General features: G+C 36.4%; 1 protein-coding gene across 5 annotated transcripts in view; it reads right to left on the bottom strand.

The window, feature by feature from the left end:
• LOC145694502 (calcium release-activated calcium channel protein 1-like) overlaps positions 1 to 17,169 on the bottom strand; it is a 124,709-nt gene that overhangs the window by 29,588 nt on the left and 77,952 nt on the right. For 2 of the 5 annotated variants that reach the window (XM_081770807.1, XM_081770805.1), the window contains exon 2: positions 86 to 259. In XM_081770807.1, coding sequence (XP_081626933.1) covers positions 86 to 196 — 111 coding nt within the window. In that variant the 5' untranslated portion in view covers positions 197 to 259. Of the gene's footprint in view, positions 1 to 85; positions 260 to 8,547; positions 8,915 to 17,169 lie in introns of those variants that run through there. The other 3 variants (XM_081770810.1, XM_081770806.1, XM_081770809.1) reach the window with 3 other exon arrangements.

Below are 17,169 nucleotides of genomic sequence, written 5' to 3'. Positions count from 1 at the left end.
ATTTTTGTAAGATAAAAAGTTTCTTAAATCCAAATAATAAATAATAGCATAAAATTAAAAAAAGAAACCCATCTAAATGGTTTACCTTCCAGGGACAATCGCCGGCGACGTTGGTTACAGGACTAGGGCACGGTGGTTGGTATGGTGGAGTGACAACTGTTCGACGTCCGGAGCTGTTAGACCATGAAGAGGACATGGGGAGTCTATCCTTTCCCCAGTATCTTCCCCCTTCCAAATGGTCCGGCAGATCCTTCGAGTTCTGAAACAAAAATATAATAACACCGTCAGATAATTACTACAGTCTAAATTAAGGAATATACACATACAAAGTGAACCGTTTATTACAATGTAGCCTTGCACCTTTAAAACTAATGGATAAAACACGTTGAAATTTCATATCACGTAAATACCGACAGGGGACATAGTTTGATATACAACCAGATTAACAGTATTGATAATCCAGCAAAATTGTATTGTTTCAAATAGCAGTACGTCAGTCATAACATATTGCCATGTCTTGTGACCACAGTTGTGGTTTTAAAAGGAAAGTACCAGCCTTGAAACCAAGTCGATTATTGCACTAGAAATTGTTATAAAATAGATATATTAAACAAGGATTTTTTTCACAAAAATAAATAAATAAATAAAATAAAATAAAATAAATGAAATAAAAGGTGGTTACGACAGGAGCCGTAACCAAAATAGTGAGCATAAACCCAAATTCCCCCGTGTTAAATGACACTATTATAAAGTGAATCCACTGTGGATAATAAAAGTAGAAGCCAGGAATGTCCCACCGTATAAAGATTGAATCCAAAATAGAATAAAGCAAAAAAAAAAAAAAAAAAAAGCAATTGTATAAAACGAAAATGAGAGCTTAAGACAAGCTACCGCACCCTGACGACATGTGGGCTCGAATTCCTTATTACATATTCAAAATCTACATATGAAACGAAAACTTACAACAGCATACTTTTTATGCGGTGTTGCAAATTGTGAGCGCTACAGTATCACAAACATCGAGAAACAACCCAATTTTAAACGCAAGAGAGACGGACGGGGCAATACACATCCAAAGTACCTTAACGTCGAATACCACGATCATCATATGACATATTTCGAGCGAGTAGAAACGAAGTTACAAGGAAAATTGAAAATTTAACTTTCTTCGAAGAACTTTATTTCGAAAAAGTGTTTAAATAGGTATTACATCCAATTCTGTAGATTTGTTTTCAATAGACATAAACATCATAACGCCGTTTATAGCAAATTTGATATATCAAACCGTTCCAGAGATAAAAGAAATTGGCAAAAGTTGCTACATTGCTTCAAATGATGTATTTGTGGAAACTTTAAAAAAACAATATTTGATTTACTTTGCTTCTATAACATCTCAACAACAGTTTTTGAACGGTACAATTACAAGTTCTCAGAATTACATAATTTTGAACAATGTTGCAAACTTTTACATTTTTACTATATCTCCAGAACGGTTAGAGGGGCCAAATTACGGTAAATAATATTATAATCTCTACATGTATTGAAAACCACTTATTAGTTACTTACTTACGGTCTTTCCGAAATACTGGCTTTTGAAAAAAGTCAAATTTTCAATCCCTTTTAACTTTGTTCCTATTTAGTCGAAATCCATCACAATTTGACAACAGAAATGAAATATTTAACGTTCCATGATTATATTCTTTAGGCTAAGGGAGACGATAATTAAGGCAAATGAATATTGATTGAAGAATTAATTGAATGAGAAAGTGGAAGGAAACGGAATACCCCGAGAAACCCCACGAACGTGATGTTATCCACTACAAACTTACTTTCCGGGGACTGAACCAGGGACCCCACGCACCAGAGATAAGCGCTCTACCACTGAGCCACCATGCCTCCAACATGATAATAGAATCAGAGAGTAAAGTTAGATGTTTATTGACCTTCCGGCTTCATTTGTGTTATTACTGCTGTAGAGGTCACTAAAATTTGGATTTTTGTCCTACTCTAGCGTCCTTAGTTTGCAACACTGAATAATACGAAATGCGAAATTGTAAGGTTTCGTTTGACATGTGCAATAACTGAGTTAGTGATATCGAAAAATCATAACTATGTTGAGTTGGCAACACTGTTAACCGATAGTATCGCAGAGTATGACAAACAATGTCTCCATGCTCATATTTGGATACTACAAAATTTCAGCGTTTTGAATCTGATAGTTTAAAAGTTAGAAGGGCACAAAGATAAATGGTCCCCCATATATATATATATATATATACACGAATATTAGTAATTAGTTTTTTCAGTGTTTTATTCTTGAACGTTATTCCTGAATTATTTCAGGGCTGTCATCTTCTTCCCAGCCCTTTAACTACGAATGGAAGAGATTAATTACTGAACAAAATATTTCACTTTGGATATTTTTAAAACCATGAATCAAATGAAAATTACAACTAAACAAAAACATGTTTCTTTTGTTACAGCAGAAAAATGAAACCATAATGCAGCAAGGATTGCCAAATTGAAACTATGTAGATCCAGAGAGCATCGCCAAAAATGAGGTATGCAACAATATTGGTTACTATATGTAACCAGTGATTCATCATCCCTGGGCTTCAAATTCAGGATTTCCCCCACGAAGACAAGGAATTTATCTCTGGTGATGCAACAGCATACAGAGTTTCAACTGATTCTTGATTGGAGCAGGTCCAAGAATGACTGACTACAGCCCACCTCTGCTCAACAAATGCATTTACTCAAAGAACGCCAACACTGTCTCAGTGACCCAGGAAAGAAAGAAAAGCAAAATATCATTTTGAGGACAAAGAAGGCTACTTATTTTTTGTTATGAATGTATTACCTCACATTCCAAATTTTTAACTTTATGGAGACGGAGTTCATGACCGTCCACAAGGAAACAACACACGGATTTGAAGATAATACGTATGACCTGATCAAATTTATTCAAAGAGCTAATGTATCTCAAACATTAGGCATTGCGATAATAAAACTACACATGTAATAAACGAAATGTTTTCAACTAAATTATAGATATGCATATTAATTTAATACGAACAGTGCTAGAATAAAATCTAAGCTTCCTTTGAAAGAAAATATAAAGAAGACGTGATTTTTAGATAGTTCTAAATTCAAAAATTTATACACAAACTCATTTGGCAATGTGGTATAGTTTTGTTGAATATTTGGGACTGCGGTAGCTCAACGGTAGAGCAGACACCTCTGGTACATGAAGTTCCTTGTTCGATTCCAGTCCGTGCCAAGTGAACTTTGTGGTGGATAAACAAGAGTGTACGTTTTTCTCGGAGTTCTCCTTTTTCTTCTTATTTTTCTCATTTCATTATTTCGTTCCGTGACATCTTATTATCTTCTTCAGACTCGGAGAATATTCTTAATACTAATACATAAACATGGTGTTTCAAAACAACACCGACAACGTTTGAGAGGTGATTCATGAGACCGAGGTAAGACAAAACATATAACCCAATCTAGGTGCAGAAATCAGTCATTTCGGAGCTATAGGCTGCAGAAAACATGAACTTTAAAGGTCCATAGCTTTAATACTATGAGACCTACTACAGTCGGGTCAAGACCTCACTTAGGAACTAGTATGTGCCCTATCAAAATATTCATGTTTCAGGATTCTGTAGTTCTTCTGTAACAACTTTTATAAAGGTAATTGGTAAGCACTTCAAATTATATGCCCGCAGCCAAACTCCCACTATAAAAATTGATGCGTGAGTACCGCAGGGTTCTGAAACATGTATTCTTGGATAGCGCACATATTAGTTTCTAAGCGAAGTCTTGACCCTACTACAGGTCCCATACTATTGAAGATATGGACCTTTAAAGTTCATTTTTTTTTTTTTTTTTTTCGTTTTCGGTAGCCTATAACTCCGAAATGACGGATTTCTACATCCAGGTTGGTCTTACTTTTTGTCTTATCTTGGTGTCAGGAATCACTTCCCAAGCGCTGTCGGTGTTGTTTTGAACACCCTGTATAATTTCGGTCCTCTTTGGGGCATTCGTAAGTAACATTACCTCCAGCTGCTTTTCCTTCCTTACATATTCATCCTCGAACAGAACTTTACTGAAATACTTGAACAAAGTATCATCCAAAAAACTCTTCAAATCTTGTAGTAGGCCTATCACTTGTAAATTCTCACACAATTTCTCTTATAGACACCTATTCTTGAAAATAAAATATTTACGCCACTAATACGAGCTTAGAAAATTATTTACAAATGTTTGAAAAATATGTTTTTCCATCCCAGCGACACGACATATATTTGTTCAACCATTTGCAAATAGTTTCTGAATTCTATCAGTGGCGTAAAAATTTATTCTTATAAACAGGTGTCTACTAATGAAGTTGATAGAGGATCTACAAGTGACAGTAAGTTACAAGATTTGAACGGTTTCTCGGATGATTCTGTGTTCTTCAAATATTTCAGGAAAGCGCTATTCAAGGATGATTTTGTCAGGAGAAAGAAACCATTGGCAGTAAAGTTACTTACGGAAGTTTCCCCACAGAGGAACGAAATTATATAAGAATTATAGTTCGATACGAGATGAATGTTTGTCCATTTAATTCAAAACTGTATTAATAACTACACCTGTTTTAACATATCAAAACTGTAATTAGTGTTGTCAAAAAGTTGACACAAAAAGTCACTAAATGGGAGGTGAAACGACTCCAATCTGGGTAAAAAGTCGCTGAAAAAATATTCCTGACATCTCGTCTCTCTCTCTCTCGCTATATATAAAGTGGCGGATCCAGGATATGATCAAGGGAGAGGCTAAACCATAGTTTGCAGCTTTATCCAGTATAAAGGAGGATTCAAGCCCATTTTATCCAGTGTATACCTGAGCGCCAAGGGGGAGGGGGGCTATAGCTCCTATACCCTACAGTACCTTGACAATCCCCTCTCAGTAAAACACATACGTTTTACTGTATGATCAATATCACTTCAAAGAAAAAATTTACACCCACTTCATCGTTTACTTAACCTTTTAGAGATAATTATCTCTATATAGGTAATGCTGTATTATTTCTGTATCTCAACAGAAGCTCTGCAAACTAAATAAGTTAATATTGTTAATTAAAGCTAGTATTATATCAGCTGCATTGAAAGTTAATATTGTTCTCGGTTAGAGGCCAAGATGTAGCCTATTAGAAAACAAGGCGGGATTCTGGAGATTTCACACGCAATATAGACTGTATATTTGCCGAACTCATTGACGCTTGGACTGATTCAAATAAGTAAAAGGAAAACGAACATATAAAAAAATGGTTCCAACTAATATCCGAACTGCTTGATTTATTCACAATACAAAAGTAGCTACATATGTACATAAGTTGCCAAATTGTCATGTAAAAATCACTCATCGGAAATATGTATATACTTTTTCGCTATTTTGGAAGTCGATTCCCCTAGATTCAACGACCTTTACTGCAAACTGGAAACACTGACTGTAATAGATGTAACTGGACGTGTTTATGCATTTTAGTGCACTAGCCTATCAGTGTTACAGAGCTTGGAATACCGAGAAAGCTAACTAGATTAATTAAGATATGTTTAAGTGAATCCCAAAGTAAAGTCCGGGTAGGAAAATTTTTGTCCACGAGCTTGCACGTCGAAAATGGCCTGAAACAAGGAGATGCGTTGTCGCCATTATTATTTAACTTTGTGCTGGAATACGCCATAAGGAAAATCAAAGATAGCAACCAGGGCCTAGAGTTGAACGGCATTCACCAGGTTATGGCATATGCTGATGATGTAAATTTAATAGGAGATGATAGGAGAACAGTAGAAATAAATGCAGAGATATTATTAAACGCTTGCAGGGACATGGGTTTAGAAGTAAATGCAGAGAAAACTAAATACATGGAAGTGCGTCGGGACCGTAATACGGCAAATTGTGGAGGCGTTAAAATATTAAATAATACTTTTGATAAAGTGAATACTTTCAAATATTTAGGATCAATATTAACAGACGAAAATCATATTCACGAAGAAATTAAATGTCGACTAAAAGCAGGGAATTCGTGTTATTATTCGGTTCAAAATCTCTTGTCGTCGCGAATTCTGTCGAGGAATTTGAAGCTTAAAATATATAAAACGATAATCATGCCTGTTGTTCTGTATGGTTGCGAAACATGGTCGCTTACTCTGAGGGAAGAACATAGACTGAAAGTATTTGAGAACAGGATCCTGAGAAGAATATTCGGACCCAAGAGGAACGAGAATGGGGAATGGCGGAAGCTTCATAACGAGGAACTACATAGTTTATACGGTTTACCCAACATTGTTAGGGTCGTCAAGTCTAGGAGGCTTAGGTGGGCAGGTCATGTAGCTAGAATGGAAGAAAGTAGAAACGCTTTTAAAGTCTTGACTGGTAGACCCATAGGAAAATAGAAGTCAGTGGAGAGCTTTTGTGTACGCGGCACTGAACCTCCGGGTTCCATAGGCCATAGAGTTAGTTAGTTAGTTAGCCTATCAGTGTTATCCAAGAGAATGGGCAATGGATTTAAAGTTGTAATTGCTGTACAGAGTTCTATTGTTCTTTCCTTGTACACAGACTCTTTACTGCACAAGTTCGTATTTGATAATGCGGATCAGTTTCAGTTAAATATTAACACAAAACAATTCAGATTTCGTATTGAAATTACCTATAGCAACGAAAATGGCAGTGAATGTTCTTTTCCGTAACAACTTATTTCTTAATTTATCAGTTTCTCTAGTAACCACTCCCTATACTGTACCCGCATTGTATGATTTGACCCACTGACACGCATATGAATTGGCAAAATTATCACCATGAACCATATACGTATTGTTTCCATGAAAACAAAATGAAAATCTTTCCCTGACTTAAGTGTACCGCTATTTGTTTCGAGTCAGTGTCCCCTTTGAAATGAAATGAAATCTTTAAGTTTAACATCCCACGGTTATGCCGGTTAGGCCAAAGGAGACGGTGATAATGAGAAATGAGTGAAATGGTGGAATGAAGAAAATAGGAGGAAACGGGAGAACCCCGAGAAAATCCACCAAGTGTCCCCTTTGAATACCCAAGTTGTATCACAGAATAAATAAATATTTATTTATTCACTCTATGGTTATGTGTAACGTGGTTTAAAGTAGAATCTGAACTTAACTAGCCACCAGGAATTAAATCTGAACATTTCATAATAAGGACAATGACGTCAGCAAGGAATTTCTTCTGATTTAAGAGTGAAGGTTCTTTGAAACCACAACCTAATGAATATAAAACCATGTATCTAGGTTTACAAGTTATGACAACATTGTCTATTCTATGATCAAGTGAAAAACAGTAAGTATTCCTAAACAAAACGACGGAAAAAATAATCGACTGGAACGAATGCACATGGCATAATAACTTTCTTCAATTAAATTTGAATTACATTGAACATCGGTAATACCATAAAATTAGATCATTGTATTCCCTTGAGATTAACATTATCGCCTTTGTTAAGGAAGATCTGGTCTCGATTCTTTGTTGGAGATCATGTGTTTCGCAGCTCATGTTAAGCTGAAGGTCCACATCTCGCATTACCTCAGTGCTGAAACGACGTTCAGCTTTAAATCATCTGTCAACCAAAATGGGATTATTTTGATGTACCACGTTTATGGATTGTAAATACAACTAATACATGATCTAAGAAATGGAAGAATTAGAGGGAAATGAAAGCAAACTGGTGGCCTCTAGAAAACTAATCTTCCTTAAGATTGAATTAAATTCCGCTAAGTCCCGCCGCGATTACTTATATCATGGTAAAACGGAAAGAACCTGACCTAACATGAGTCTTATTAGCTAGCAGAATTAATTATACAGAAAATATCCTCCTTCAATTCCCCTTGCGGGATTGTTTCCGCAAATATCAGCCTGAATGACTAAATATTGAAAAGATTACAAGAAAAATGGAGCAGTAAAATGTTTTCAGATTTTACATCGTCTTGTTTGTTGTTCACCGTGGAACGTTGACATTCAAAATTACTCTTCTGCAACAGCTTCGTTTACGGGCACCCACCGTCACTGACTTGCCTGCTCCCTACGGAGGCACTATCTACGACTATACACTGATTCGATTAGATGCAACTCTTGCTTTTAGATGAAAACCTACTATAGATTTTTTTCACTGTAATTTTTACATGTCCTGACGCTGCATTTATACAAACTGCGCTGAAGGCCTCCTAAAGTGATTCTGCACCCAGGAAAAGAGTTGACCTCGTAAGAAATAATTCGTAAAGTACTAGGAGCATTTCCTCACCAAAGAAGTACATACCATGTAAATATCACGAACTCTCTTTCTAATGCATGGGGAATGTAAATTTCGTTATCTCAATCAAAGTACAAAACAAGTTTTTTTTTTTTTTAATTTAAAGCTAGCTAAAACTAGCGTTTTTTTCATACTATCTTCAAAATGTCAAAATATTTTATTGTATTGAACTGACAGACATGTAGTACCAATTCTAATATTGCCATGCAATAAGTATCATTACTTACAGAGTACGGATGTGTCATTCGTCCTTTTTTCTCTACAACATGTACCATAGCATTTGATCCTGTCAATTGAGTCCACCGAACAGGCGGACCTGGAGTTGGTCAATGTCACAAAACAGTTAAAACTTCAAAGTAGTTGTATTTCGGCACTAAACACAAATTATAGACATGACTCTTCTACATAAACTATGCATTCTTCACACTATTCTGTCATAACCCGGAGATTTTCAGAATTCACGTACTTATCCAGAATGCTCCACATCAACAAACAATATAACAGCCGTTTACTCTCACCTCCCAGACCAATCTTTGCTGTTGCTCTTCTTCTTCTATCTCCCCGCAACCCGATTCTCATTTCCATTTTCACAGTATACTTAAATCGCATCTATGCTGTGCGCAAGCGCATCGCCTGCGAATCAGGGGAAAAAAGAGGGAAAAAAATCCACACATCGGGATTGCCAGTCTTCAAATAATTATCATTAGTTGAACAATTCAAACTATTTTGTACTCTCTTACAATTAAATTAAACTGTAGAAGTATCTATCTCATTGTTAGGAGTACACGCGCCACCATTAGAGACAGATGCAATATGCTGGTGAGCAGTCTATATTTTTTTACATATATAATGCATAAATAAATACTATTTTCCAATAGAATTTTTAAAAAATACCAATTATTGGCAATTACACATATTTTTTAGAGCCATATAAATTAGTTTTTTGATTTTTCGAAAACTACGTATGAGTATTTAACCTCACATACATACTTTTGTTCAGCTTGAAATGTCGTTATCGATTGATACATACAGCCCCGGGCGCCGAAGTAAGAAAGGCGAAAAATTCGGGAGAAAAAACGAAAAAAGATACGAAAAATTGTTCGGAATATATGTATCGGGGCGCCGTCGTATACTCTCGTTCCGGGTGCTGATTTTCCACGGCACAGCCCTGACCTATAGTATATCAACTATGGACATTATTTTAGTTAAACAGAAATTACAGAATTAATGACAATTGTGAAGCTCATTAATCATACGATGTACTACCATATTTTGGTAGTGTGATAATGAAGAGCTGGGTGAAGGGATACTTCAAGATTAGTTTGATACGAATGGATTATGCATAACACGGCACAGCAATGGAGGGTTTCAAAAATGTCCACCACATAAATTTATTTTCTGTTCCGGAAAATGTGATATTCTTCTCTATTTTGTGCCTTCAGTTGTCTTAGTTTATAGTTAGTACAATATAGAGAAGAATATATTACATTTTCTGGGATAGATAATAATTATTTATGTAATTAGTGGTTATTTTTTTAACCTTCCCTTCGTGTGTGGTTTTACACGTAACTCCTTGGTGTATGTAACCGCTTCTAACATCATCACTTCTGAAATCAGCAGTGTACGACACTTTGCTTCAGCCGTACCCGTAGCGACGCCTAGTATCAGAATCTTTAACTATAACTGAAAATAACTTCATGCACATTATTGAAACACATTACACGAAGGAAGGGTAATTTATACCCACCATGATTTTTTATTTTTTATTTTAATTTGGGTTATAATCTAGAAATTAAATGTACTGAATGACAGAAAATGAAATTTATATTATTTTTGACAGAAAACCTAATTTATGACATGATACTAGAGAAATATCCATAAACATTCTTATCCTAATAAAAGCGTGGACAATTTTTTTAACCCATCTTAGTATACGCAGGTTTAATCAGTGGCGTGTTCTCGTACTGCATCCACTTTTAGATTTACAGATTAATTTTTCTCGAATTTGTCGAAAACTACGCATAAACTTTTCAACTTACACACATCATTGTTTAATGAAATGAGATCTAGTCTATCAATTGATACATGTTTCATCTTAGGACTTTTTTTTTTTCGTTAAATTCTAATAATATTTTAGAATTATCATTATTTGCGTGGCCAGTTTTCCTTACGAAGTACAGCAGTAATAAATAAGTGCTGGCAGTTATTTTAGTTAAATTATTATAGTTATTTCATCGATTGTCGAAACTTCCCCTTTAAAACAAAAATATTGATCAACAACAATTATGGGTTCTTGTAGAGTACCGAGTACAAAATAAATAAATAATAAAAACTTATAAAATATGAAAAATGAAGTTACTCTATGACTAATTTTATTCAATATATGAATGATTTATCCGTAAACTTCGAACTTCTACACTTAGGAATAGTTTAGGGATAAGAATTTTCTTTATTTGAAAGAATGAATTGAAAATGTAGACGGAAACAAATACATTTTGTTGTCAGAATTTAGTGTAGCCATCATGCCTTTGTGCTATCGTCTTCTGTTCAACGCAATGATAATAGAAACTCTTCATTCTCCACTGGAGAATCTGCAGTCATTTCATTTCGGGATATTTCCGAAGTTGGTTGTTTTTCGTTTACGTTTTTACTTTCTTCCGTTTATTATCTTATTTATTTTTTTATTTTGAATAACAGAGCGCAATTTACATTCCTTGATGTTTGTTTTTTGAGGATACTAGGGATATGCACGAGTCGAGTCGAGTCTAGATTTAAGCCTGTTTCGACTCGTCTCGACAAAATGTCTCAACTCGAAATTATGTTTCTGTCTCGACTCAACAGCTTGTTTCGACTCGACTCGAATTCGAGACAAGGCGTCTCGAAATTCGAATCGGGACAAAATATACGAGTTAAAATAAACGCACACATCAGCCAGAACATTATGACTACCTACCTAATTGTCAGTATGTCCAGCTTTGGCACGGGTAACAACGGCGACGCGTTTTGGCATGGACGTCATGATCCTTGGTAGGTCGCTGAAGAGGGTCGGCACCACATGTGCACACACAGGTCACCTAATTCCGTTAATTTCGGGAAGGGGGCGATGCGCTCTAACGTCACGTTCAATCACATCCCAGATGTGTTCGATTGGGTTCAGATCCGGCGAGTTGGGAGGCCACCACATCACTTGGAACTCGCCCCTCTGTTACTCGAACCACTCCATCACACTCCTGGTCTTGTGACATGGTGCATTATCTAGTCGAAAAATGCCACTACCGTTGGGAAACATGGTCGTCATGAAGGGGCAAGCAGTATGCGATACGCTTCGGCCGTCATTGTGCCTTGCTCGAGCTCCACTAGACACATGGATGCTCACGTGAATGTTCCCCAGAGCATAATTAAGCCGCCGCCAACTTGTCTCCGTCCGCAGTACAGAAGTCAAGGAGCTGTTCCCTTGGAACACGACGGATTCGCACCCTCCCATCGTCATGATGAAGAAGGCATAGGGATTCATTAGACAACGCAACGCTCTGCCACTGCGCCAACCTGTATGTAGTTTATTGTTTTATAATTTAGTGTTTGCAAAATACATATCTATAGGAGTGAAAGGTACCTATCTATACTAGTTCTTGGCATCCAAGCAGTCCATTAATTGCAATATACTATGTAAAATAGTCTCTTATCATAATATGTGATGTGCAACAAATGTACACTATATATTATCCGTAACTCGTGATACGGCACGTGAATACATTAAAGCCTCAAAATAGTTGGGGAAGCAAATAATCCAGAAGTTCAGTAGCCCTATTGCGTTCATGAGAACGAAAACACAAGAATTACTATAGACTGCCAATTACTCATTCAGAGAATTTCGGAAGCTCACTTTATCGTAATAGTTTTATACAAACTATAGATATAGGTTACGGATAATAGTTTTATACAAACTAGATATAGGCTACGGATAATAGTTTTATACAAACTAGATATAGGCTACAGATAGTAGTTTTATACAAACTAGATATAGGTTACGGATGATATTTTTATACAAACTAGATAATCAAATATATTTATTATTATTATAATTGAAGTACAATCATATATCACAACATTAATTATTAGTTTTAATTCACTGAATTGAGCTGAAAATTAAATCGTTTAAGCGTTCTGTACCTTTCTAAAGTAACAAATGCTGGAATTGGTTTCAAAGCTGTTTCTGAGTGAATACTTTCTTCAAAATAATATTAAAAATTATAGACAGATTTTCGAGACATTCGAGTCGAGTCGAAATTTTTACGAAAATTCGAGTTAAGAAATATGTTTGTCTCGACTCGTATCGAATTTTACAAACTGTGTTTCGACTCGTGCGCATCCCTAGAGGATACTAAGTTACTGCACAAAATCACTTTCGTACTAGTATACTTTTTTTTTTTTTTTTTTTTGGTAACAAAATTTAACAATGAAGACTGGTTTCAAGCTTATTGAAGACTCAATTTACCTATCGACCACAGAGAATTTTGTTGTTGGTGAAGTACATATACTTTTCTATATCAAAAATCCCATGCATGTTGCCATTTCGACGACAATTCTTATTGTTATTTAACCAATTAACGTCAAAAAGTCCCACAAAATGGGATTTTCCCCACGGGTTGGCATCACTGGATCGCCTTGTAGCCTATATAGTACTTGATGTCTCGACTGGAGAGATCTTAAGCAAATTTGGTGAGCAAATAGCCCATGGCCAAATGCATAAAAATACTATATTTGCTGACACAGCTTGGATAGGGGCAGATTTAACTCGGCTCGGCTAACCTCGTCTCGTATGTGGTACTTCATGTCTCGGTAACTACTGACCAGATGTGAACGAAATTAAGTGGGCAAATAGCCCATCGCCTAGGAACTAAAGATCGCTATATTTGGTGGACAGACTTGGCCAGACACGGGCTCGGCTCGATAACAATGACAGTGTTCCACAGTTTTGCACACCGGGAGCTTCTGGGTTTCGTTCATCTCGGCTTGTTCATTGACGACTTGACTTTTATGACTTTTATGAGACGAAATTTAAATATATATACGAAATTTAAATATAAATATGAGACGTGTATAGCATAATAAAATATTTCCTTTTCTGGGGGGTAATCGCCCGGATCGCTCCCCCTAGATCCGGCTTTGGCTCAACCACAGGAAACGGTGGGCGAAGCAACTGCCAACGTCGGCTCTATGTCGTAACAGGCTGCTTCGCCGAGAATTTGCCAACGAACTGAATGTCAAAAACAGCTCCTGCAAAATCAGTAACACTGTGATTGGGAAAAAAAATGAAATGAAATCCTTGAGTTTTACGTCCCGCAGTTATGCCGGTGAGGCTAAAGGAGACGGTGAAGATGAGAAATGGTGGAATGAAGAAAGTGGGTGGAAACGGGTGAACCCCGAGAAAACCCACGAGCACGGTGTGTTTCACCACAAAGTCCACACGGCGCGAGCTGGGATCGAACCAGGGACCCCAAGCACAGGAGGTGAACGCTCTACCACTGAGCCACCGCGCCCCCCAGTGTGATTGGGAGTACGAAGTTATAACTGTTGGGTAAATGGTGGCAAAGTGTTGGCTAAGCAACATAACTTTAAACCAGCGTTGCGCTGACGGATCTTCCAACTTTATGTTTACAATTATGAATTTCCAATCATGCCCACCATTAGCCCACGTTGGGCCTACTATGTATGCTACTAGGGTACAGTGTGAATTTCAGTTGTTCCGGAAGGAAAATTCTATCGAAGCTAGAAAATCACTAACCGGGGAGCCACATTCAGTAACAGTTTGCGTCAACACGACGCTTGCATTAGATCAGTGATAAAAGCTTCTTCGTCATTCAATTGCATTATCATCCATCTCCTTTATTTTATCGAATATAACAACGCATGTAATATCGAATATGTAATTCAGCTTTTCTTCAAGGCGAGACAATATAGTGGGGAAAACAATCTGTAATGTAAAGATCGATCTTACATAATGGTTTGTTCACCCACCAAATTCATTGGATTCAAGCCGATCGTGCTTGGGAGCGCACGTTATTAATACTTCCTCACCTTCATAACTTAGATTTATATAGACGTATTGAACTCTATGCAACAGATTTCATATCCACTCCCAGTACGTAACAAGTACGTAATAAACAAGCACAAGATCGTTAATTCATGAATGTTGGTTTACTGCATTTGATTTTTATTAAAAGATATTTCTTTTCTTTTAACTGTTGACATAACCACAGGACGAACATAAATTTCATGAAGACGAGTATATTATTCTTTTGGTAGAGCCTGCAACCCTGACTGTGACCAAAGGTTGCATCAACATCTTTGGGAAGAAAACGAAAGCAAGCGAAACAAGATTAGGGTTTCCAATTCAGCCACTTTCTAGCTAGATCTGGCCATTTTTGAGAACCCGACTGGCCGCAAATTTTCGGAAAAGCCACTACCTTTAGTGACTTTTCTAGCCACGTCCTTTTTGTTTTTTTAGTCATTTCTAGTCATTTTCTGACTTCAGCCAGTTTTTGATATATTCTGTGCGTCATTTTGTTATTTTCTGAAATTTGATTCATTTTCTGTACTAGCATTCTAGCCTTTACTGCTGCGATTTGTCCCATAAAGATGGCATTAATGGTCATAGCTCGAAACCTGTAAACTGCCAGTAGATACTGGGAAAAATCTTCGAGGAAGACGTATAAGTTTGTTAAAAAATTAAAAAAAAAAAACTCCTTAAAGTAATTCAGAATAGGCTTCCTAATAATGTAGGGTGATCATAATATTAAAGACCCACTTTCAAAATTTTACACACACACACACACACAGATTTCTGGGCTTTCGGCATCTAAGGCCATTTAGCCCGTCACGTTTTGAGGAATGACGTCCCTCGGTGAGCACACAATCCGGGGAAAGGGAAGGAAGAAAGGAAGCGGCCTGGGACCTATAAGTTAGGTACCACCCCGGCATTTGCCTGGTGTGACTGAGTAAAAGCCCAGGAAAACCTCATTCAGGGTGGCTGGCCTGGTTCCAAAGTGTATCAATAGATGGTGCTGTAAGCGGCATAACGAAAGTAGATTCGGCTAAAAGTGACACATTAAATCAACTGTACTGAGACCTTAATTATAATCACCCTGTATATATCCTTCAGAAAATATCGCATTTTAGTGTTAATGAGGATTTAAAACCAGTGAAACAGCCTTTTACTGACTTAGCTTTAGCTTTTAGTTTGTGATTTGAAGATAATATCAATAAAATTGATAATCAATGGCGAATATAAAATTCATAAATGATTAAATAAGTTTTAAACTGAAGATTTTTTTTTTGCAAGAATTAAATTAATACACAGATGCTGGCGGAGAGAGTCTATTTTCTGAGTTGGTTTTATATATATACAGTGTATATATATATTAACACTTCCACATTCGAACGCGTAGTGAAACGCATATTCAACCACGTGAATATAGTCATATACAGACTCAGGAACAGGTTGAAAACAAAAGCGTTTTCTCGATCTTGAGAATGTTATTTTCGATACGAAATTTTACCCCCAGTTTTGCAATTACAGTAATTGGAACAAAAACAGCGAAATAAAAGCAACCTAAACGAAACAAGCATCGCCTCAACTTGAAGAAGACGATAATGATTAAATTTATTGTATTTCTGTTACTTTCATTTTATGTTATTGCTATTATAGGAATTAAATTTATTTAACTTTGTCTGAGCGCGGAAACTTTTTTTTTCTTTTAAAGTCCCTTCTGCTCATTTTTAGCTATTGATCTTAGCCACTTTTTCTCGTTGAGTGTTGGCAACACTTAACAAGATGAGCTGTTTGATTGGTGTAAGATCTTCCACTGTGAAAAGTAATGTTAATGTGTCACATTTCGTTATACATACTCTATATACAGTTAAATAAACACATATGTTCTATACCGTTTACTTTCGTATTTTCACAATTTTGTCCATAAACATACTAAATAGACTGATTCTTTCAGCTGCAAGATTTGTTCTTAACATTAATTTATGTTAGATTACTTTTTTTTTTCTTTCTATATTGAGATAATTTTATTCGGATACACACAAAAATATATTTTTAAAAAGAATGAAAAAAAAATAATTTTCCTAATGGTTGTTTAGAAAAAGGCAACATCTTCAGCCAGGGGCGCCTGAAGTATTTTTTTTGGGGAGAGCATCTCCATAGTTGCTATAAATTACGTCTGGTTTTTCTGGTATTTAATATACGTGGTTTGCTATATTACGTATACATTTTCGTGAGCCAGGGGGGAGGCTGGCCCCCCTTACTTCGGCCGCTCATGTCTTCAGCAATTCTTTTTAAGGTTAATTCGTAGTGCTAATTTCTTCACATGTTTTGTAATTTTTTTTTTTTTTTAAATTTTAAAAGATCTTTTCTTGCCTCTTAGTATATAGACGGCAGTGATTAGAGTAATGTTTCTTTCAGAAACAATGTTCTAGGGGGAACGATTAGTATTCCGGTGGGGGGCATTGTTGGTACTATTCTATTTTTTTTATTGTATTACTAGCCGAATATACCCATTATTCGCATGGGAACTGTACTTGCAAGTCAACGCCTGTGCGAGTATCACCATTCATTTCAGCGACCGCGAAAACTATGGATTTGACACTAATATCGGTTATTTTCTACTACTTCTACATGTCCCGATAAACGCCCCCTGGGACCCCCCTTGTTCGAAATGTTTAAAAAAAAAACGCTTCGCCTTGGTCTGGGGCCTGGACCAAGGTATCCGTGACCAAAGTTTGGTAACTCTGGGTCAACTTGTCTTGTCCGAGGCCAGAATCGGTAAACGCCTCCCTGAGAC

This window comes from Thermobia domestica, chromosome 9, assembly GCF_964235325.1.
Source record: "Thermobia domestica chromosome 9, izTheDome1.hap1.1, whole genome shotgun sequence".
Taxonomy (NCBI): Eukaryota; Metazoa; Arthropoda; class Insecta; order Zygentoma; family Lepismatidae; genus Thermobia; species Thermobia domestica.
Note: the sequence above shows the minus strand (reverse complement) of the source record. Positions and strands in the feature narration are given on the sequence as shown.